Raw genomic sequence first — 23,530 nt, 5'->3', positions numbered from 1 at the left:
CCCAACTTCCTGTGTGACAGACTGTTAAAAAAAAAGTTCTTTAAAGAAGCTGAACCCATGAAAAGAAGATGCTCCAAAAGACAGGGAACACATTCACAACCTGAATGAGTTACTGCAGGCATTGCTTCAGGATAGTAAGCCGACATGAAATAATTCTGAACTTATCTTTAGAGTTCTTAAAGTCTACAGTTATGATCATTTGTTTGAAAAAATATTAGAAGTGGTTGATATTTTAGACATACATTTTCATGCAATCTTTCTTTTTTTAAGTTTAAAAGTATGTACCATTTGTTTCATGAACAAAAATAAATGTTCGTAACTTTAGTTGCTATATTTTAGTATAACTGTTTTAACATCAAATGAGCTTCCAGGTCCCTCCACCACCCCAGGTCAAGTTGTGGCCCAGATCCTGTATCCTAATGGCAAGACAGCCCAGTCTGGAGTTGGGCCACCTTCTGTCACCAGCTTTTATAAGCCTGCTGTCCGGGACAATAATACTAACAAGTAACAGAAAACTCTAGTGACACCAATTTACTTAAATTACAGAGATCCTCTGTAACGCCGCAGCAATTGATTGCTGTGGTGATTGATTGATCTATTGATTATTTGTTTATTACTCGATCAATGTTAAAAAAAAAATCATTTAAGTAAGTTAACAGTTTAAAGAAACAATGCAATTTCAATATAGTTAAAATCGAAACACACACATTGGGTATTATTTTACTAATTGATTAATCATAATTATCTGATTAATCATTTCACCTATAATCCTCTGCTTTATTGAATTGGTGAATAGGCAGATTTTACATGGGAATGCTTTGTGATGTATAAAAAAAGGAGGAGTAAAAATGTACAAATATTACATCTATTTCAGTAAAACATATTTTTTATAATCTAAGTCCCGTAAATTTCAGGAATAAAAAGATAGCATAGAATTTGAGTTTCCAGATTTTATATATCAATCAAATCAAAAAGCTTTGTTTATTTTATTTTTATTATATTTATCATTTAAATCTTCCAGTTACTGACAGACAAATAATAATCTTCTAAAAAAAAATCTATTTTACAGCATTTTTGTTCTCTATAATTTTTTTTAATGTGAGTTTTAAAATAAATGATTCTGGATATTCAGCTTGGTTCAGTTTAGCATTTAAATTTCTCTTACATTTTTGTGAGTGGAAGTTGTTACTGATTGCAATCCTCAATTTAATAGATTTAAATGAGTCATCTAAACCAGATTTCTCTTTTGTAGATATTAAATAATCTGGGGTTTTCTAACTACCCCACCCCACAAAGGGATGGGTAGTTTGTAGGGTAGTTAGAAAACCCCAGATTATTTATCACAATTACCAAATCAGAAAGCAGCTACAGCATTGCAGTGGTTCATGAATCGCAAAAAAGAAACGGATAAAAATCTGAGCAGGTGATTGCTTTGTAATCAAATGTGCAAAATCTCATAAAAAAGACAGAAACATCCGAGAAATAGAGTTTTTATTTTCTTTTTAAATAGACATATCAAAGACAACATGTAACATGACATGTAACTAACGTTTGTGATTAGTGATAATCTAAAAATAGACAAAATAAATACATATTTTGTCTCATTTAGTTACTCATTTTTTTTCTCAGGAAAGTGTATGAATGAAGCTGCTGCTACTGTATCTGCTGGCTGCAGGCGCTACCTATACAGACTGGTAACATAATCCTATAATGATGCCTGAAACAGGTTATTTAGCTGAGGGAGTTTTGCCCTTTTCCATAGGACTCTGAAAGGGGAAAGCTCCTGTTTCACCGTCTGACTTCTTTATCATTAGTGTCACCTTCAACCGACAAGAAAAGTGAATTCATGACTCGACTCTGTAGCCCTGGTGTTTTTACAACATCCACTATGTGAACGTGTGGAAATGGAAGGAAATGTTGTAAAAACACCTTTCAGAGTGTGCTGATTGCCTCTGTAACCTGAACCGTAGGGGGCTTGTGTTGTTTCCACAGCGACCAAGTCTTCAGGATTACCCCAAGTAACAACGCAGAGGTACGAGCCCTAAAGAAAATCCTGGGACAGATTAAGGTTGGTTTTGTTTAATGCATTTCCCTAAAAACCTTAAACATACATCCTTTTCTCCCACTGTGTTAGCAGGTATTAAATTATGTCGATAAATTCAGAGGAGCATGACATTCTGCGAAAAATCTCCTCAAATAGTGGAAAGAGGCAGTCAGTATTCCTTTCAGTAAGAAGCTCAGACAGAAATAAAGGGGTGGGTTTTCATTTTTTTTTTTTAAGTGGATGACTGCTTAGATGTTTAAACTCTGTGAACATGTGTTTCAAAGACACTGAAATTAGGCGGGAACCTACACAGGAGACAAAGGCCTCCCCTCTTCTCCAGAGCTCATTTGGAAGCAATTATCCATCCAAGTCAGCAACCGCGACCCTTTTTCCCCCAATGTCTCAGTTGGAAAACATACTTTGGCGTAGAGGGTATGAGGAGGATAGAGAGGTGCTCATTCAAAAAAAATAACTAATACTATGATTGATGGTTTAAATTATAATTTACAAATGCTGATTTTTTTGTATTTTTTAAGTTATTGTCTAGATATTTTTGTTGTAGTTGCATGAAAACACTGAGGTTTATTAATGTATTTAAATCAAACCATCAACTTAATATGATGGAAGAAAAAGTCTTGCTTATGGTAAACATATCTTTTTAAAACATTTAGGTTAACCTGAGTAGTGGCCTAAAGGCTAATTTCCTCTAAAATGAATGGTATTTAATTTTTTTATTTTACTTCTCTATATTCATGTGAATGTAGTTTAAACTTTAATTGGAATTTGTATGACATCGATCAGAAAATAGATCATCCCATTTTATTTGAAGAATTGTGAAAGCCAAGACCACATGTTGTTCAAATAAGGTAGATTTGCACTGATTTCCAGAAATCTAAGAAAGCAGATACTAAGCAAAGGTTTGTGTTAAGTACGCCTAAATGTAATTAAACTGAATGAAAAAGACAATCATCACTTCCAATATTTATCCTACCTCTAATATATAAATGTCTAAGTTGCTCCGTTAATTGATCAGGTTTTTTGCAATGTTAAAAAGAAATACAGTTTTATAACTTTTACTGCTGATGTAAGCAGAAATAAGCAAAACTCAATAAAAACTAATTTTGGGGTAAAACAGATCCTTGTATTGTCTATAGAATAAAGTACCACATTCAAGCTGATGATTAATTAAAGTCTATGGATTTTCTGTCATTTATTGCTCTTATATTCAACCAAAAACAAAAATTGAACTAATAGCATTTTCTCACACTGCAAAAACGTGCTACTTAAAATAAGTAATAAACTCCTAAATATTAGAAAATTTTCTTGTTTTGAGCAAAAACTGGAGTAAATGGGAATAAGTTGCTCAGCTATAGTACTTAAGGCTCATTATACATTTTTCTAAACTAAAGTTGTTCATTCTTATTTTTAAAATGGAAAAAAAAAGTATTTTATTTTTATTCTGGAATTTTAAACAAAGCATCGTCATACAATGTAGATGGTAAATAAATCTCAAGATTAGCTGAAGCGCCTTATTGAGAAATGATTAGACATATTTTCCGGCAGTGAGCTTAATTTTTTGGCAAAACTTAAAATAATATGTAATGTAAGACAAAAAAAGGGAATACATTTCCATTAAGAAATGTATCTACTTTCTTAAAAAATATATATTTTGCAGTGTATTTGCATAACACATAAAATACATAATCCACATAGAGCTCAGAAAGCATCAAAGAGATCTTAGTTAGGGGCTCTCTTTCATGGAGGAGGACCAAGCTTGAGTTACAGGAGTTGTTTCTCTTTATGATTTGCTCATTGTCAAACATTCTGTCATACTTGATTGGAATAAATTCTGTGGAAACCTAAATAATTTTTTTCTTTTTCCTTTAAAGGGGTGGAAAAACCGAAACATACATATACAATGAAATTATCTTAATAAATTAATGTTTATTTTCCTCCTAAAAAGTTTTTTTTTTTTTTTTTTTTTACTTTTCCTAGGTTAGATGTTAACAATTTTTGATTGAACTTGTTTTTTTTTTATTCTAAATCCTAAAGAAAAGCTATTCTAAAAGGGCTGTATAAACCTTTTATTTTTCATCTACTCTGAGTGAGTAGAAATCCAAACAGGAAGCACTACAGCACAAACTAAGAACAAACAGGACTCGCTAAATGCTTCTAATAAGCAGGGAAGGGTTTCGAAGGGAAGCCGCTGGTCAGAACCGAGCTATTATATTTGGAAGAGCTGTGAGCATGGAACTGGCTGAAGCTCCTACAAGAACAACACCAGCAGCAGCTACTGTTTGTACAGCTGTGGACGTGTGTTCTTAAGAGATTAGGCACACTGCTGTGCTTCCAGTGTCCTAGACTTTATGTTGTCAGCTTCAGGCTGCACACCAGATCAGAGGCTGTGTGCTACTGAATGCAGGATCCTCTGGATTCAACCCATCAGTAACTGAACAAGACATATTTAAATTGTAATCATGTTTAATCTTTGCTTAGCTATTTATTTACTCAAAAAATAGTAAATTAAAAAGAACCCAGCCTTGACTCTGCTAATGTCTTTGGTTAAGTGTTCCTAAGCAGCTTTTCCTAAAATAGTTTCAGATGCATACACTGACCCTCCAGAATCATTTATTTTGCAAGTGTTTTATACAAGAATTTATCTTTTGTGAATTTATCTACAATGTGGGCATGTAAAGCTTGACATTTGGGGTTGACTTAGTATATGTAACTACAGCAAAAAGCTGTTGTGAAAGAATAGATGATGAGAAACAGAAACAAAATACAGGTGCTGGTCATAAAATTAGAATATCATGAAAAAGTAGATTGATTTCAGTAATTCCATTTAAAAAGTGAAACTTGTATATTATATTCATACATTACATACAAACTCATATATTTCAGATGTTTATTTTGTTTAATTTTGATGATTACAAATGACAACAAATGAAAATCTCAAATTCATCATATCAGAAAATTAGAATATTACTGAAGACCAATAAAAACAAAGGATTTATAGAAATGTTGGCCAACTGAAAAGTATGAACATGAAAAGTATGAGCATGTACAGCACTCAGTATTTAGTTGGGCCTCCTTTGGCCTGTATTACTGCAGCAATGCGGCGTGGCATGGAGTCGATCAGTCTGTGGCACTGCTCAGGTGTTATGATAGCCCAGGTTGCTCTAATAGTGGCTTTTAGCTCTTCTGAATTGTTGGGTCTGGTGTATTGCATCTTCTTCTTCACAATACCCCATAGATTTTCTATGGGGTTAAGGTCAGGAGAGTTTGCTGGCCAATTAAGAACAGGGATACCATGGTCCTTCAACCAGGTACTGGTAGCTTTGGCACTGTGTGCAGGTGCCAAGTCCTGTTGGAAAATGAAATCTGCATCTCCAAAAAGTTGGTCAGCTGCAGGAAGCAAGTGCAAGTGCTCTAAAACTTCCTGGTATGTGGCTGCGTTGACCCTGGACCTCAGAAAACACAATGGACCAACACCAGCAGATGACATGGCACCCCAAACCATCACTGACTGTGGAAACTTTACACTGGACTTCAAGCAACGTGGATGAAGTGCCTCTCTTCTTTTCCTCCAGACTCTGGGACCTTGATTTCCAAAGGAAATGCAAAATTTACTTTCATCAGAGAACATGACTTTGGACCACTCACCAGCAGTCCAGTCCTGTTTCTCTTTAGCCCAGGCAAGACGCTTCTGACGCTGTCTGTGGTTCAAGAGTGGCTTGACACAAGGAATGCGACAGCAGAAACCCATGTCTTTCATACGTCTGTGTGTGCCGGTTCTTGAAGCACTCACTCCAGCTGCAGTCCACTCTTTGTGAATCTCCCCCACATTTTTGAATGGGTTTTGTTTCACAATCCTCTCCAGGGTGCGGTTATCTCTCTTGCTTGTACACTTTTTTCGACCACATCTTTTCCTTCCCTTCGCCTCTCTATTAATGTGCTTGGACACTGAGCTCTGTGAACAGCCAGCCTCTTTAGCGATGACCTTTTGTGTCTTGCCCTCCTTGTGCAAGGTGTCGATGGTCGTCTTTTGGACAACTGTCAAGTCAGCAGTCTTCCCCATGATTGTGTAGCCTATAGAACTAGACTGAAAGACCATTTAAAGGCTTTTGCAGGTGGTTTGAGTTAATTAGCTGATTAGAGTGTGGCACCAGGGGCCATTAATTTTGAACCTTTTCACAATATTCTAATTTTCTGATATGATGAATTTGAGATTTTCATTTGTTGTCATTTGTAATCATCAAAATTAAACAAAATAAACATCTGAAATATATGAGTTTGTATGTAATGTATGAATATAATATACAAGTTTCACTTTTTAAATGGAATTACTGAAATCAATCTACTTTTTCATGATATTCTAATTTTATGACCAGCACCTGTATAGTTAACTGTTTATATCTCAAGTGAATCCAAACTTACAAATCTGACTTGCAAGCTTTTTAATTGAACTTTTGTTTTATTGTGCATCTAAATATTTCATTGCAAATTACTGTATTGCGTATGACAGAAATGAGTCATTAGCCATTATGAAAAGGTTGTGTTGAGGAAAGCTTTGTAGGGTCTCTTTCTTCTCTTTATCAATATTTAGACCAGGATGGAATTGACTGAAACACATTTTGCAATATGCAGAGGCATACAATTACGTTAGCTAGTATATCTTGGTTTCCCTTTTCAACTTTCAAAAACAAAAAGGAGGTGTATTTTATACAACATATGTATAAAGCATTTTTTTAAACCATAACAAACTTAAATTCAGTTCAACTCATTTTATTTATATAGTGCCAATTCATAACACATTTAATCTCAAGCTACTTTACAGAGATAATTCAACCAGGTCATGCTGTCAGATTTGTTCAAAGTTTTCTATCAAAGAAAAACCAGTTGATTACATTCATTGGACGGTCATCTGCCGACGCCGACTGGGGTTCAAGGAAACGGAAGCAGACATACAGAAAGAAGCATAGATGCAAAAGGCTACGGTCAACCAGCTCCACAGGTGGCCCTGTCCAGGAAAGACACAGCCAGTCACATAAGCCCGATCCCATGTCAGAAGATGAAAGAGAGCACATACAGTTAGTCACAGTAGCACAGCTGATATCTCTCTCCGGGATGGTGTGACAACGAAACAGGAACAGACCAGATGAAGCTGCTATAAAAGAGAAAAACTGAGAGAGTATAACGTTAGAGACTGACATAAAAAATACTGCAGAATGGGAGAATGGAGATAGAATAAAGTAGAATAATGAAAAGGGGACACTATGTCCTCCAGCAGTCTAAGCCTATAGTAGCATAACTATAAATAGAGGTTAGGATAGCCTGAGCCACTCTAACACTGGCTAACTACTTTTAGAAATTCTAGGAACTACTAGTAAACCTGTAGATTGAGAGCAAAGTGCTCTGTTAGGAACATAAAGAACAATCATATCTCTCACATAAAATGGAGCGTGGCCATTTAAGGCTTTATATGTTAGAAGGAGGATTTTAAATTCTATTCTGGATTTAACAGGAAGCCAATGAAGAGAAGCCAGGATAGGAGAGATATGATCTCTATTAGGTTTCTGTTTCTGTTATGTTTTTCTTTTGCTCCTTGATTTCTAGTGTCTAGTTTTCTTTTCACCATGTTTCTTTATCCTAGTTATTTGATTATTATTTTGTTGTTGTTTTCTTATTAGTTTCTGTCTTCCAGGTTTTCCGTTTGTTGTCCTCTGCTGCCCTCTTGTGTCCTCTTTCTCTTGCTCTGTTTTCTGTTCAGCCCTCACCTGTTTTCAATTCCCTCGTTAGCCCTCTCCCTGTCTCTGTCCCCTTTAAAAGCCCCTCCTCTTCAGTTCCTGTTTGCTGGATCCTCGTCTTACATCTCGTCTAACGTCTGTCTGCCTACCTCGTCTCTCCCTGGCTCCTTGAGTTTTGGTTTACGCCTGATGTCCCCTTGGTTCTGGTTCATTTGTTATTTTGTTGGACTTCTTGATTCCTGCCTCAGTTTCTGTGAACCTAATTAAACCCACTTAAATTTACCGCTGCCTACTTGTTTCTGCATTTGGGTCTTTCAAGCCAACACCGTTCTCTGACAATCTCTCTTTCTAGTTTTGAGAAAATCTGTGGCTGGTACGTTTTGGATCAGCTGGAGGCTTAAGTTAGTGGCTAGTCAATGCTTATCATTCATTAAAAAGCTACAATCAAAACAATACTCTAAAGTATATAAACTGCATGCAAGTACTTTGGCGCATAAGAAGCCTAAGCATTGACATTAATTTTTTTTGTGACTACAATTAGATAAAAATTATTTCAGTAATTCTTGTCATAGCTCAAGGAAAGTAGGATAAAATTTCAATTTGACTTAATTAATTAATATATATTTTTTCTAAGAAATCAGTAATGAAAGCTTTAAATTGATCCAATTAATTCTGTTGGACCTGTGCAGTTATTTTTAAAGAAAACTGAAGAACCCAGAGAGAACCAAAGCATCCAAAGAGGGAACATGAAAACTTAAACAGCAAGGCACAACCTGAATTGGATACAGGACCTTTATTTATATATTTATTTTTTGCTAGGAGGGAACAAAGCTAACGGCCATGCAGCTTGTGTAACGATATGTTACTATTTATATAAAAGCCTCTTTGTTTGACTTCAACTTTAACTGAACTCTTAACATGGCTGACATTTTTCACCATCTGTGTTTTTGGGCTTCAACCCTCAGCTCTTGTTCCCCAGTTTTGACACATCTGCACTGTGCTTACTTTACTTTTTTTTTGGAAGGGAATTTCCAGGAATATTTGTTTTTAATCTTTGAAATATTTTGTTAGTTAGAATTTGATTTGAAAACAAAAATTATCATAGTTTCACTCACATGTGTGACAGATAGTTTTAATGAATTACAAAATTATGAATCTTTCTCAGCTGTGTTAGAAATATCCATCCATTTTCTGACATGCTTGTCCCAAGCGGGGTCGCGAGCAGGGGCAGATCTAGAAAAATATTTATGGGGTGGCAAGAGGGGGGCAGGAATTTTTTAGGGGTGGCAACATATGGCATTTGTTTACACTAAATTTAATCACAGTTATCACAGTTTGGTGAGAATAGATTGTACAGTACTAGTGTTTCATGTGAAACAGTTCATATTAATAATACATCGTACAATGTGATCTCACTTAATAGGAGATAGAAGAATGATAACACTACTTCTAGAGGGGCATTATGACAGGAAAGGTATTAAGGTAAGACACAGGTGCTGAGTCTCAGATGTGCGAGACTGACTGTCAGAGAGGCAGCTTTGCAGCATTTGCACAAGAAGAAACTATAGAAAGAAAAAGTTACCCATCAGAGATCAATGGACTGAGCTGCACTAAAGTGAGCAGAACTACACAGTAGAAATAAATGGGTCAAGGCACCCGAACAAGGTACTGGACATCCGACAGCTCCACTGGCTCCCCATACAGTTCCGCATTCAATATAAAATTATCATGATGACTTTCAAGGCACTTCACCATCTTGCCCCCCATATCTGTCAGACCTCCTGCATGTTCCCACCCCCTCCCGTGCTCTTAGATCCTCATCTGCTTTGCACCTGTCTGTCCCCTCCGCCCGTCTCACCACCATGGGGAGCAGAGCATTCAGCCGCTCTGCCCCCCGCCTCTGGAACTCTCTACCACCCCAACTTCGAAATACGGACTCAATTCTCCATTTTAAAATACAACTCAAAACCCATCTGTTCAAGATTGCTTATTCTCTTTAAAAATATAAATTTCACTGTCACAGCCTCTGTATTTTTTAAATGTTTTTAAATGTCTTTATAATTATAATTTTTATTTTTTCTGACACTTTTTATGTTTTTTTACGGTGACCTTGAGTGTCCAGAAAGGCGCCTTTTTAAATGAAATGTATTATTATTATTATTATTATCTATGTAATGTTTACTCTAAACACACATTTACCCCATTTTTTCCTCAGTAACTTGACATACAGCAGTTACGGCAACATGAAAGGGACATTTCATGCATGTAAATATGCTGTAGATAGAGCAGTATATGGAGGACTCTGCCATATTTAAAAATAAATACAGAAATAAATAAATGCTTAATTATAATGGCAGGCAGAAATGTTAAAAGGGCAGGCAGAAAGAAATAGCGGCAAAGAAATAACTAGGGTAAAAAAAATACAAAGGAAGAATAAAACAGACAAAAATATTATAACATGCACATAAATAAATACTTAAAAATATAATTAAAAAATGAAGTTGAAGATAATAAATGACAAAAAAATAAATAAGGTAAATATTAAAAAGGCAAAGAAATAAAAACAGTTATATACCTTTATGACTGTTTATTTATTTTTAAATATGGCAGAGTTGGTCCTCCATACTGCTGTATCAACAAATCAACAAAAAGGCGGGTTCTGTATGTTACATCAAAATCTCCACAAATCTGAAAAGAAGCAACATAAAAATACATTTTGCTTGTGAGTAGGTTCATACAGGTAATTTCTGGATAATTTCATACTATATATACAAAAAAGAAACAACAACACTGCTTCATATTAAGCAGGATTTACACCAGTATCACATTTTTAACTTTTAACACTTTTGGTTTTATTAAAGGAAATATCAGATTTTCTCAGGTGCCAAAACAAAATGTAGCTGCTCTGTAAAGGTTCACCAGAGAGCATAACATAAAGTTAACATGACTATAACAGCTGAATGCGGTGATTTCCATGTTGCTCAGAAAGATGCTTCACAAATTTATTTAGATCCAATGCCTTTGTGCGTTTTGATATGAGTACAACCAAACTTGATAGTCTCTTTTCTGTTATAGTTGATCGCAAATATGTCTTTATGAGCCTGAGACGTCAGGCCTAACTAACATCATAGTTAGAGAAAAAACGTTCTGCAACCTGATTTTTATCATCTCAAAATCAACATTGCAGCTATGCTAGCAACATTGTGCTTTCATTATGATTTATTTTCTCGATAGATAGTTAATTAGTTTTTACCTGTTTCATTCCGTTTTTCCTCTCCCCATGACCCCTGGCTCCCTCCCTTTGCCCCATTCTGTTTTCAAAACAATCAGTCTCAGTCGCTCTCGCGTCATCTCGTGCTGCATTCACTGCAGTCCGACATTGGAAATTAGCGGTCGTAATTCTCAAATGATCCATAATTTATAAGCTTCGCCACCCCTACCGCCAACTGGGGTGGCAGCTGGGGTGGCAAGGCTGTCATTTAGGGTTGCATTTGCCACCCTATGCCACCCCAGTAGATCCGCCTATGGTCGCGAGGGGTGCTGGATTTCCAGCTTTCTATGGGCAAGAGGCAGAGTACTCCCTGGACAGGTCGCCAGACCATCACAGGGTTAGAAATATCACTTTAACATTTTTGGAAAAAGTAATCATATTTTCATTCTTCAATTGTTTATCATTCCCTTGTTTAGGATGAATAAACAAAACGTATCCACTCTGAGCAATGTCTGTACACCATAACAAGATGTGTGACATCTCTCTACCCCCCCGGGTTTTGAATATGTTGTTTGGTGTACACATGTTTGCAACGAATAATCGTAAAAAACAGCAAAGAAGCATCAACTATTAGAGCGATGTTTTCTTTGAAGAAATAACATAACTCTATGATGCTCTTGGCAAAATAACTTAGTTTAAGCTGATGACTGTTTCTAGGGAAACTCAACTGTGGCACCTTTTACATAGTCCTGCCCACTGTGAATTCAATTAAGAAATACTTTTTTAATCCCAAATATAACCCGCAATTAGTCAATCAAGACTTTTATTTTTGCGGGCCCACTTCCTGTTTTGCCCAAACTCCTCAACTTATTTAAAGCCCCGCCTCCAGCCAGGTTAAACTACATCACCTGTTCCACTGTGATTGTGGCTGGCTGTTGGTGTCCTGCTGAACATCTCACCCTGGAATAGGCTTGTCCCGATCCGATCCACATATCGGATCGGGACGGCGATATTGGCAAAAAAATGCGGATCGGCAAAGCATGTAAAATGCCGATCCAGACTGCCGATCCAGTTTTTAAAAAAAAATCCGGTCTGTATTTTCCAGTTTCGCCGATTGAAACGATCCATTCCACTATTTTGCGACAGTGTTTCCCTGTTTTGCATTTTATTAAAACTTACAGTAATACTTGCACCTTTAACTGTTTACGGTTTTACTGTTCACTGTGCAATTTCAGATTGCTATTCATAATTTTGTCCAGTTTGTGTTTATCTCTTAATAAACAGGTAAGTTTGTTGTTACCAAGCATTGTGTTTTATTCAATCTCACCTAATTCAGCTGGCTAGATGTTATCAAGAGTACTAAAACCCTTTTCATCATGAGTCTTACAACTAAGGCTAAATACTTTAACTTAAACTTAAATACATGCTCGGATAGGCTGGTATCGGCCAGTATCGATATCGGATCGGAAGTCCAAAAACAATATCGGTATCGGATCGGAAGTGCAAAAACCTGGATCGGGACATCTCTACCCTGGAAATAATCCAAATCTCTGAAACTACTGATTTGCTCTCTTGGTGAGTTTGTTCCTAGCATAGCAGTCTTAGATTGGTATGCAATTGCTGCTTGATTGCTCATTGGAGCATTGTTTTATTAGAACAGTTGCTGTTGTGCCTGGGCTGTCACAGCTGATCGCTGTTGGGTGTGCCCCACTCCCTGCTTTAAGATAACTAAACTGCTGGTATGGTGTGTGTGTTTGGGCACTTTGTGAAATAAAATGTGTTAAAATAGGATCATGTAGCTACATTTAAATTGATATTGCGCAGTATATTTATTTAATTTCTTTTCCTCACACTGCTTGAGTATTTGAGTTAATTTATTTTATTTGATATTTTGAAAGTTAACTTTGATTTCAACTTTTCAAGTTTAACCTTAATTGATTAGTTTGAAATGATTATTCTTGTTTATTTAAATTATGGTTAATTTAACCTGATTGAAATATTTAATTATTTGATAGTTGTATTGACTTTATTTGTTGCATTTGTGTTTGTTAAAACACTTAATGGGTTTTCTGGCCTTTTAGGTCGGGTTTTTTTTTAAATATATGATGGATCAGATCCTCAGATCCTGAACAACTGATGGCGAGCTAAAAAAAGGACAAGACCCCTAGGACTCTTGAATTGATTTATTTGTGTATTTATAATTGTTTTTTTTTTTTTTTCCTGCTTTTTTTATTTTTCCCTGTTTACAAGGAAAAACAATAATACACTTGTACAAAAAACTAAAAGAGTTTCCTTGTGTTTTCATTCACACCTCAGGCTCCTTAACCAACTGTTTTTCTGATATCGCAGTTAGCTGCCTAGCCCATCTGTTACACAAAGGAAAATTTAATGTTTTAGTAACTCAGCTTTTTATTTCAACAGTTGTTGTAGGAGTTGATAGCTGTACAGAGGGAGGATCTTCTGTAGCGGTTGACTTGCACCGGATCTAGAGAAGTTTTTGACCGGAGATACTGTTGTTGAGGTGATTGTTGGTGCCTCTAGCTGATTCTTCTAGAGATTCTGACAAAATAAGTCAGGGCGGAAATGTGTTAAATAATTTTAGTGCATGATCTGGTTGAACTGTAAAGTGCCTTGAGATGACATGTGTTGTGAATGGGCGCCATATAAATAAACTGAATTGAAACTGAATTGAAATTGAAAAATACACTGGAGAAATCAAAGAACATGATCCTCATAGTGCTGCCTGCCTTGTCTAAATGACAGGGGATTTGTTAAAGCAGGTGTATGATGGACTCTTCAACTCCAGCAACATGGCAATAAGCAAACTGCAGGGGGTCCTAATCTGCGTGTTACATCTGGGAAGACAACACAACAACACATTAGAAAACGTTTTTAAGGATTTATAAGGGAGAAGAAGGAGAGCAAATATCACGTCCGCATCACATTCAATACCTGTCATATCCATTTTTTATTTTTTCTCTCTGTCTTAGTAAGCTTTTCTCAAAACTATCCACCACATTTCAATTCAGGGATGAACACCATCAGTGAACACCAACATCATTATTGTATTAAGATTGCAACTAATTTCTTATGCACTTTTTCCACTCTTGATATTTGTCCTTTTCTTTTGCACCTGGACCCTGCAGTCAACCTCGGCTTCAGTGCTTTTATTATAGACGATACATGTTCATAATAATAATAATATATTTTATTTATAGGCACCTTTCTGGGAACTCAATGTCACCTTATATTTCAAGCATAAAACTATAGAAAAACAAGCGCATAGCAAAAACTGTAGGATAATTACAAACACAATTAAAATGAAACAAACAATACAAGTTAATTACTGTGAGTAACCAAGTTTAAAAGGTGGGTTTGAACTTAGATTTAAAAAGTGGTAGTGAATTGGTGTTATGGAGGTCAGGTGGGTGAGAGTTCAGGACCCAGGGGGCACAGCAGCTAAAGGCTCTGCTCCCCATGGTAACAAGGCTGGCAGGGGGGAACAGAGTGAGGTGTGGAGGAATATGATCTGAGAGAGGAGGTCAGAAATATATGGGCGAATGACAAATTGCATTGAAGTGTTAATCTTTGTTTAAATCATTGGCCATATGCTCAATATAATTCTTCCTATCCTGTGGACTTGTCAACATACACAAACATTTTTTTTAACAAATTTTTTTTTTTTATAAATATAGTGTAAAACATAGAGGCTAAATAAAATGAGCCAACAGAGCTTGATGATTTTATTGAAAGATCCTTGGTATGCAACCAGAGTAAGCTGCAGGTGTAATGTCATAATTCATGACAAGGCCCTCACTTTTTGTTCAGTTTGCATGAACTGACTCTATGTTATAGCTAATTTTCTTCTTTCTCAAAAGTCCCATTAAAGAGTATTTCCTGTTTCTCACTCCCAAAAATGTCCCCAGAATCTTTGTGACAGGAACAGGCCAACAGCATGACAGTCAGGATGCTAATGTAATAAACCTGAAGTCCCAGCAAAATCAAGTTAAAGAACTGTTTTTTTTTTACTTTTCTCCTTGCACCAGAAGTGACCACTGCAAGGCTCTAAAAGAGGCAGACAGTGTGACTCTAATTTAACTTAGCAAGACCTCTTTCTGCTCACATATGGTGAATGTTTTTTTTTCAGACAATCACTTCCAAATTGACTATCTGAAGTCAGGTTTTCAGACAGATGAGTGAATTTGCTTCAGTTTACAAATGAGAACGCTTTTTTTTTTAGTTTAATAAGTCATATTGTTTTAAACCCCATTACAAAAAACTGACATGCAGCATCACTTCCTAACCCTCCTAAGAAAACCAGTTTTTTTAATTCAGCAGTAACTTTTTTCTCCTGCTCATTCTATTATGTCATTCTATTACCACATAAAACAAAACAATACTAATTCAATTATTTATAGTTGTCCTATACAAAGGGATGTAAACATTAAGAACATTAAAGATCTGAAAAACAGACAAATAACATGTTTTTATGGCTCATAAAAGGAGCCATAATCTGTTAATTTAATCAAGGATCTTTATTTGGCTCTTTTGGCATAGTGTATGGGTTTCGGGTTTGTTTTTCTAAAAAACAAGCAGGTCTAAAATATTTGGGAATCACCATTATAAGCAGCACAATATAAATTGGGTTTATACTCCAGGACACCAAGCATTCTTGTTGATGGGTTTCAGCCCCAGCAGTTAAGATAATCTGGTATGCTTTCTGTAAACTCTTAAACCAGTTGACACATTAACAAGCCTGTGAGCAGCAAATGAGAGCCCGCTGAGGATAATCACAGATGTACCCAGCGAAGTGTTATGATTGACTGGATCTTTTATTTAACTTTTATCTGTCATTTATAGATTTCTGTCTTCCTGTTTGGTTTAAGGTTCTCTCTTGGTCACTTTTTCCCTCTTTGGTTTTTCTCCCTCTCTGTGTGTTGATTTAGCAGAGCTTTGGGTCAATATATGTTTATTTGCTTAGCGGCTAAGCTTTGTTCTCTGCTGCCTGCGTTAGCTCAGCCTCACCCTGATAATGTGCCAAAACACGTAATGTGAAGTTTCACAGGAGAAAAGAAAGGAAGCTGACATGAAGTCTCTTTTTTATGTTCTCCTCACTATTACATAGACTTTGATTCAACAGTGTTGCAGACAATGTCGTAACTGTAACAGGTTCAGCCATTATCTCTTCATCAACTCTGACCACTTAGTGCCATTTCAACTGCTGGGAAAACAAGTTTTGTTTTTTTCTGCTCAATAAATATGTCAAACCAAATCTCCAATATTTGTATTTTTTTATTTGTCAAGAGAGAAGGCATGTTTTTCATGGGTTTGGTTAAAGTTAGGTTCAAATTTGACGCTGGTTAGAGATTCATAAAGTTCTTTTATGATAACGTACCTGCAACCCAAATATTTTCCACATTAAAACCTCAAACCTGTATGTATTTGCTCAGATTGTATGCATTAGAAGAAAACCTCAAACTTTTTAGCTTCTGACACACAAGTAGAATTAGAATAAACTAGTGACCCAATGTATTAGTTGTAATAAAAACAGTTAAAACAATCAAAATCTATTAATACTGTATCGGTGCGCGTGTCATTTCAAGAAAGTCATGTGACCGATACAGGAGTTGTTTCTGACTGACACACTGAACTGTGTTTAAAAATGTGTCTGTCAACATGATGCATCTGCTTAAAAAATTTCTAATATTTTGGTGTATATCACTTAAATTATCCAAAATTTGGAGTAGCCTAAAAAGGAATAGGAATGTTTCAGCCGTTGCGTCTTTATTTTAATTTTCTCATAGGTTATACTTTTCCCCTCAGTTATCACTCAACTTAAATTAATTAAAGTACATTTTAATTTGATTAACCTAAAATAACTTAAATTATATATGTACTAGCTCATCAAATCAATTCAGTTTAGTCTGTCAAATTAGCTTCCTGTAGTGTATTTAAAGGTCCAGCAGGTTTCAGTATTCTGTGAGAGTATGATAACAGCATAGATATAGTTTGGCAATGTGTCGAAATGCTTCAAGATGTCTCATTAACCCATCACTATTAACCATAGGTACAATAGTAGTAATACCAGCGTTCACAACCAGTGTATTTGATTTAGCCAATTTCTGAGTTACACTTTTATAGCTTTAAACAGAAAAATATACCTTTTTTCTGTCAGGTTGAGGGGAGGTTTGAAGAGGTCCCAAATGCAGAGAAGGAAGGAGGCTGAGATGAGTTTCTGCTGCTTTAATGTAGATCCCAAGGCAACAGAAGGTAAAGGGCCGGATTTATCAAGATCCAATTTTGCGTGCAGTAACTTGCGCTCGCAAACTGGAATTTTGCGCGAGGGGCTGAACCATGGTTTGCGGGTGATTTAACAAGAGCGATTGCGTAACTGGTGGCAGGTGCAAAACTGTTGGAGACGCCCTATTTAAATGATGGTTTTGCGCGTTTTGTGGTTTGCGGCAAAGTAGTTTGTAGTTTGTGCAAACTAGTGCATTAAGAAATTTTAATCTTACAGTGACACCCCCACCCCCTCCAAAAAAAATAAAATGATATATATATATATATATATATATATATATATATATATATAAACTTTGGCAACCTTTATTCCCTAAGGTGGTATGTGGCTGAATTTCTATTTCACTGCAGTAAAAAAAAAAAAACAGGTGTTTTGTATTGGCCTGTAGAAAAATGCACATACCAAATGGCTCACAAGATGTGACTGCGGATGAGATTACTGCGCGTACGCATCCCCGCAGCATTGGCATGTTGCTCCACAGGCGCATGGGGGAGGTCGGGGTTCTCCGGTAGGGCGTCAGGGCGACATGGCATTTAGAACGTCGGACAGCACTTCTGAAAAACGAGATTGGGAGATCCCAGATGCAAAAAAGTGCAATGTTGCAAGGAGTTTTGTGATAGCTGGTATTGCATGGGTCCTCCTTGTGGCTGGCTCCAAATCCATTTGGAGTTCCCCCAACAGCTCCAAAATGGCAATGCTGGATAAACGATATGTTTTGATGATCGTTTCCTCGTTCATTGCAAAAATATTCACACAGAGTGAAAAAATGCGTTCTCTGCGTCTCCTTGCTTCATTTCGATGTCTCCTTCTTGCGACAATAACCGCTGCCATGTGTGCGCAATTACGCATACAGACCATTTGCACCTTCTTTTGAAACGTGTTAAATATAGAGTCAGATACCGTTAGCAAAATTGCTTTCAGGTTTGATAAATCACTTTGCGAGTGCTAAATTAATATATTTACATGTTCTCCTCCCACAAGACGCACTTTTGCGTGTAAACGCCCCATATTGCATATTCATTGCAGAAAAAGTACTAAATGGATAAGAGGCACTATTTAGCACGTTTTAAAGACCAAATCCTTTTAGCACGCTGTTGATAGATCAGTTTGTACATTTTTTTAGCTTGCGCAGTGAAATAGCTCACGTTTTTATACACGCAAACCTTTGATAGATCCGGCCCAGTCTTAAAAAGAAAATACAGCAAAACCAAAAAACAGGAGACACCAGGGAAAACACACTAGAGGAGCAAGGAACGACCAGAAACCAGCAAAGAGTAACTGAACAAGAGGAGTAAAAATGGGAGACTGGGCAAATCAGCGGACGAGGAGCAGGTGTGGATGGAAGCATCTAGAAGGGCGCTAGGGGAATGAGACCGACACAAGGGGAGAACAGAGGGTAAACAATATATACATTGGAACTTAAATACAACCAAAAACAACTAGAATAGAAAAACATGGAAATTAAGCTAATGAAAACTCATAAAGAAACTTACAGAACCAAAACCATGACAATTTATTTTTTATTGTTTAGCATAATGTTTTCTATCTGAAAATATGCCTTTTGATCCATGACCCCAAGTTGAGCATCTCAGCAACTTCAGCAATCATGTGCTAGATTGTAATTAAAAGTCCAAGGAAGATTACATCTGGTTTTGAAAGGCTTTATAAGTACTTAGAGAAAATAAATTAAAAACTGAAGATTGTCAGTAATTTTTAAGCCCTAATCCTCAAGGCACACTGCCCCAAATGTTTCACATTTATCTAAGCTTTAACACACCTGACTCACACCTGACTCAGCTAAATGCAATTCAGCGAAGCCTGATGATATGCTATCAATTGATATCTAGAGTAAAAGCAACATCCAAGACAGGTAGGGCAGTGTTTTAAGAACCAGGATTGAAAAACAGTGGTCTACTTATTTATCCTCCTTTTGACCAAGGGTAACGTTCAGTGCAGTTGGCTGTTAGCTTAATAAGCAGTGTGTGTTAGGAAGCACCAAGCATAAAATAATGGGGTATGGCAAAATTAGACCCAAAATTAAAGTTCTTGGGTGGTAGCTGTTAAGATTCAGACTGAGGATCCAGAGTCAAAGCCGGGTGATCAGAAATTCAGAGAATCCAAGACAGAATCCAGGAACAAAGTCAGGGCACAGAAACAGGTCTGGGATCCAAGTGGCACATAAAAACAGGTCCAACAGGGTCTAGTCAGGCTCAAAAATCGGGAGGCAGAAACAGGTCAGGACCAGGTAAAGAGACAGAGAAAAATGCTGGATGCTTACTAACCAAGGCTTTCAGGCAATCTGGCACTGTCAACTAGTCAGAGGCCTGCTTAAGAAGGCTGGCAAACAGGTGAGAGGAATCAGTGATAAATAGGCTGAGCAGAAGCAGCACAGGAGGGCCAAATGAACAGTCAGAGCAGAAGGGAGAGGGGAATAAAATCACAAACACTAGTTGACAGGCCAGAAACTTAACAGTAGCAACATCATGATGTGGAAGTGCTTTTCCTAAGAGGAGACAGTAAAGGTGATCAGAGTTAATAGGATGGTGCATGCAACTAAATGCAGGTAGGCTGAATAAATTATGTATAGGACTCAGGTTTAGTTAATTTCTACACATTATTGATTTAGGATTGCTTCCATGGAATTTCTGCATTGATTATTTGAGACAGCAAAATACATTCCACTTAGTGATGGCTGTATTATTGGGATTACTACTTATGCTATTTTCTCCTCTTCCGTCAATGGATATCAGTACATATGAGAAGCATAACTAAATATTGTTAATGTGTGCAGTTTATTAATAAAAACACATTTCTTGATGTTACTGAGCAAGCAATTGAAGAAGTATTTGTATTTGCAAGGACAAATGAGTCATGAGTTATGAAATGGGTATGCTGGTGGGGCAGTAGGTAGCGCTGTTGCCTTGTTGCAAAAAGGTTCCGGGTTAGATTCCCAGCTTGCTGTCTTTTTGCATGGTGTTTGCATGTTCTACCTATGCATGTGTGGGTTCTCTCTGGGTACTCCAGCATGACTGTTGGGTTAATCGGCAACTTTAAAATTGTGTGAGTAAGTGTGCATGATTGTATGTCATTGTGTGAGTCTGCTTTGCCCTGCAAGAGGCTGGTGACCTATCCAGGTTGTACACCGCTTCTTGCCCATAGACTGCCGGAGAAAGGCACTGGCCCACCGTGATACTGATGGAATAAAATTAATGGATGGTTATGACTGAAAATGTGAAGGGGTATAACTGATTTTTTTCAAGGATAAGTGTGATTAGATACAAAACATTGTAGTCATTACAGAACAGTAAAACATGGATTACTTAAACTCTAAATGTGATAAATGTCTCTGAAGGTTTTTTTTTACAAGCATCTTCCTGCATCAGTATTTTTCATTTTTATTATTTCCATCATTCAATAACTAAAATGGTCTTATGCTTAATTTCTTGCTTTAGGTGGACTTCTGGCAGCCCAACAGTGCTTCTCTAATCCATCAAAATGCCACGGTGGATGTTCATGTGAAACAAAATGACACACTAGACCTGCGTACTCAATTAAAGCTGGAAAGGATCAAATATCGGTGAGCTCACTGCACGGATTCTTTTAGTTTTATAAGACCCCCCTAAAACTTGATGCTCTGTTTCTCAATGACAAAAAAACTAATTCCTTCACATCCTGATAGACACACATCTGTTGTCCAGAAGTTTTTGGAATTACCCGGCTTTCCTGCAGACATGAAATATGAGTTTCATATGATTTGCATATGGCCATGACTTGCATCAAAAATCTTTTACATGGCCTGAAACCGGTTAAAAGTAACCGCTGCTAAAAGGCTTTGATTGTCATCGCAGTCCTTTGGGAGACATTTCCGCTCTGAGCATGAGATCTGTTCTTTGTACTGGGAATCTTTCCAACAAGGTTTGTGCTGTAGTTACTCGGCTTTGATGATGTTTTATACTTCAATGGAGATTCCCATCAGGGATGTGACGATAAAAGATCACTTTATCTATGCCTGTTTGGGGGGCAAGTGAAGAAAAACTTCAAACTGTAAGAATCCTTTAACAGATGGTGATAATAGAGTATGGCCTAATTAGGCTGTCAGACACTTTGACTTATGATGTATAATTAGTGTTATGAAAGAACCCACACATAAACCTACCTAATCCACCACTTCACACTGATACCATCTAATCCCTGTAAATAGGGAAATCTAAGGTATTATATCAATAAAAAACAATTGCACTAGTTAGAGCTCTAAAACAATTACAAAGATTGAATGTAATTTTAGATAAATGCTAAACCAGGGTGCGAAACAGTTTCCTCAGCAAGATCATCAGAGTGGTTAGTTGAATGGCCACCACAGCCTACAGTAAACACTTTTAATGACTTCATTATATGTGTTAAAGCAGAGACATACTTAAAACAAACAGAACTCTTTGAGAAAAGAAGGGTGGGGAAGAGGATAAATATATATATATATTTCTCAGAATATATCAAGCTTGTACAAGTATTTCAATGACCACAAAACAATGGCAGAGAGACACAATGTAAAGGGACCAAAGCAAAGCAAAAGTTCACCCTTTTTCTAAAAAGACCTCCTTCCTTCTTGTCAACACAGCCACACTAAAAAAGGTGAAGAAGAAACACTGAGCCAACATTCACAGTAAAGGGTACAATTTCATTTACAGTCATTATATGGACATTGTTGGTATTGTTTATTGTTATTGTAGATAATCTATTTTCTGAATACAAAGTATTGATTGATCATGACAGCAGTAAATTACAGTTAAGGATTTCTAAAAACCTCAAACTGTCATGAGCTTGGCACGGAAGACTGGCTTAATGGTTTATTCCATTCACCTGTCTAGCTCTGCCCAATTTCTCATCACTGTTCATCTGTGTCACCTGCTCTGGTCTCTTATTTAAACTGCTTACTCCCATTCATCAGTGCCAGATTATTCAAGCCTTCGGTAAGAGTTCTTTGGCATACATGTTTGTGTTTTTGATTGCCTTATCCTGACCCGTGTAGTCTTTGGATCTTTGAGCCCGTCTGTTCCCGTTTTGGATATGTTTGCCTGACCTTTCTTTGGACTCTTGTTGGTTTCTGCTTGTGTGCTGAACCTGGATCTGTCTTTTAACTACAACTTGGATTTCCCCCTGGTACATCTTTGGATCTTTGCACTTCTGGACTGGACTCATGTGAACCTCTTCTACACTGGCTTTGGCTTTGTCTTCTGGAAAATCCTGACTTCCTTTATTTTCGCGTCAGCTGGTTCAGCCTTCTTCAAGGCTTCGGCTTCTGGAACTCTCTGCAGCGTGCTGTTGGTAGCCATCCGGCTGGATTCCACTCCTTTCTTCTTGGCATAGACCAGGTTAGTGACTCACACGCTTGTTATCATCCTCTGTCAGATTTACGTGGTCACAAACCAGAGTTTTCCCTCTACAGAGATTCCAGCCTTTGATGCCCTAGCTGCATAATTTGAGAACTGACTTGTGTTAGAGATCTCGGTCCAAACACTGACTGAGTTTTCAGGAGTGCTGACCTTCCTATTTCCTTTCTCCTGTTTCCAATAGGACATCAATAAATATCAATAAATCAATTAATAAATGATTATGTGCAGTTTGTGTGTAATGAGTATGTATGTGTGTATCTGAGATGTATCAGATGTCGCTAATGGTTAGAGAAAGCCTTTTCCAAACGTGGTATTTTTAAAAACAAGTATTTGTATGGGGGTTTGATGACCATGAGGTACAATTAAAGCCATGCAGTTGCCTAAAAATGTCTGAGAAGTTTCAATTGCTTTTTATTTCAACTTTTATCTTTATCACAATAAAATTATGTGATCCCCATTCATCATAGGTGTTAAAAAGGAGAAGGTCAGTGCACATAAAGTTACATGGATTAGACAAATGGAATTAAACATGAAAAAAACAATTCATAGTAAATATAGAAATAAAAATATATTCAGGTATTGCAGATTTAAATAATGTTCAATATGTTCAAACTTTGAATCAATTTGACTTGACATGTGTCGTGAATTGGCGCTATATAAATAAACTGAATATAATTTAATTGAATGGGCAAACAGTCTGTTTAGCTCTTGTTTTTATTGTTTTTATCTTTTGTACGGTGACCTTGAGTGTCCAGAAAGTACAGTATGTCTGTCCAGAAAGGCACCTTTGAAATAAAATGTATCATCACTATTATTATTATTATTAGTAAATATCCA

General features: G+C 36.7%; 1 protein-coding gene across 1 annotated transcript in view; it reads left to right on the top strand.

The window, feature by feature from the left end:
- Positions 1 to 23,530, top strand: part of cpa6 (carboxypeptidase A6) — a 35,606-nt gene that overhangs the window by 2,973 nt on the left and 9,103 nt on the right. Inside the window, exons 2-3 of the mRNA XM_038276994.1 lie at positions 1,993 to 2,068; positions 20,756 to 20,880. Coding sequence (XP_038132922.1) covers positions 1,993 to 2,068; positions 20,756 to 20,880 — 201 coding nt within the window. The remainder of the gene's footprint in view (positions 1 to 1,992; positions 2,069 to 20,755; positions 20,881 to 23,530) is intronic.

This window comes from Cyprinodon tularosa, unplaced genomic scaffold (assembly GCF_016077235.1).
Source record: "Cyprinodon tularosa strain WSP-4 unplaced genomic scaffold, ASM1607723v1 ctg1299, whole genome shotgun sequence".
In the NCBI taxonomy this organism is placed as follows: domain Eukaryota; kingdom Metazoa; phylum Chordata; class Actinopteri; order Cyprinodontiformes; family Cyprinodontidae; genus Cyprinodon; species Cyprinodon tularosa.
This window is presented reverse-complemented; position numbering and strand designations above follow the sequence as displayed.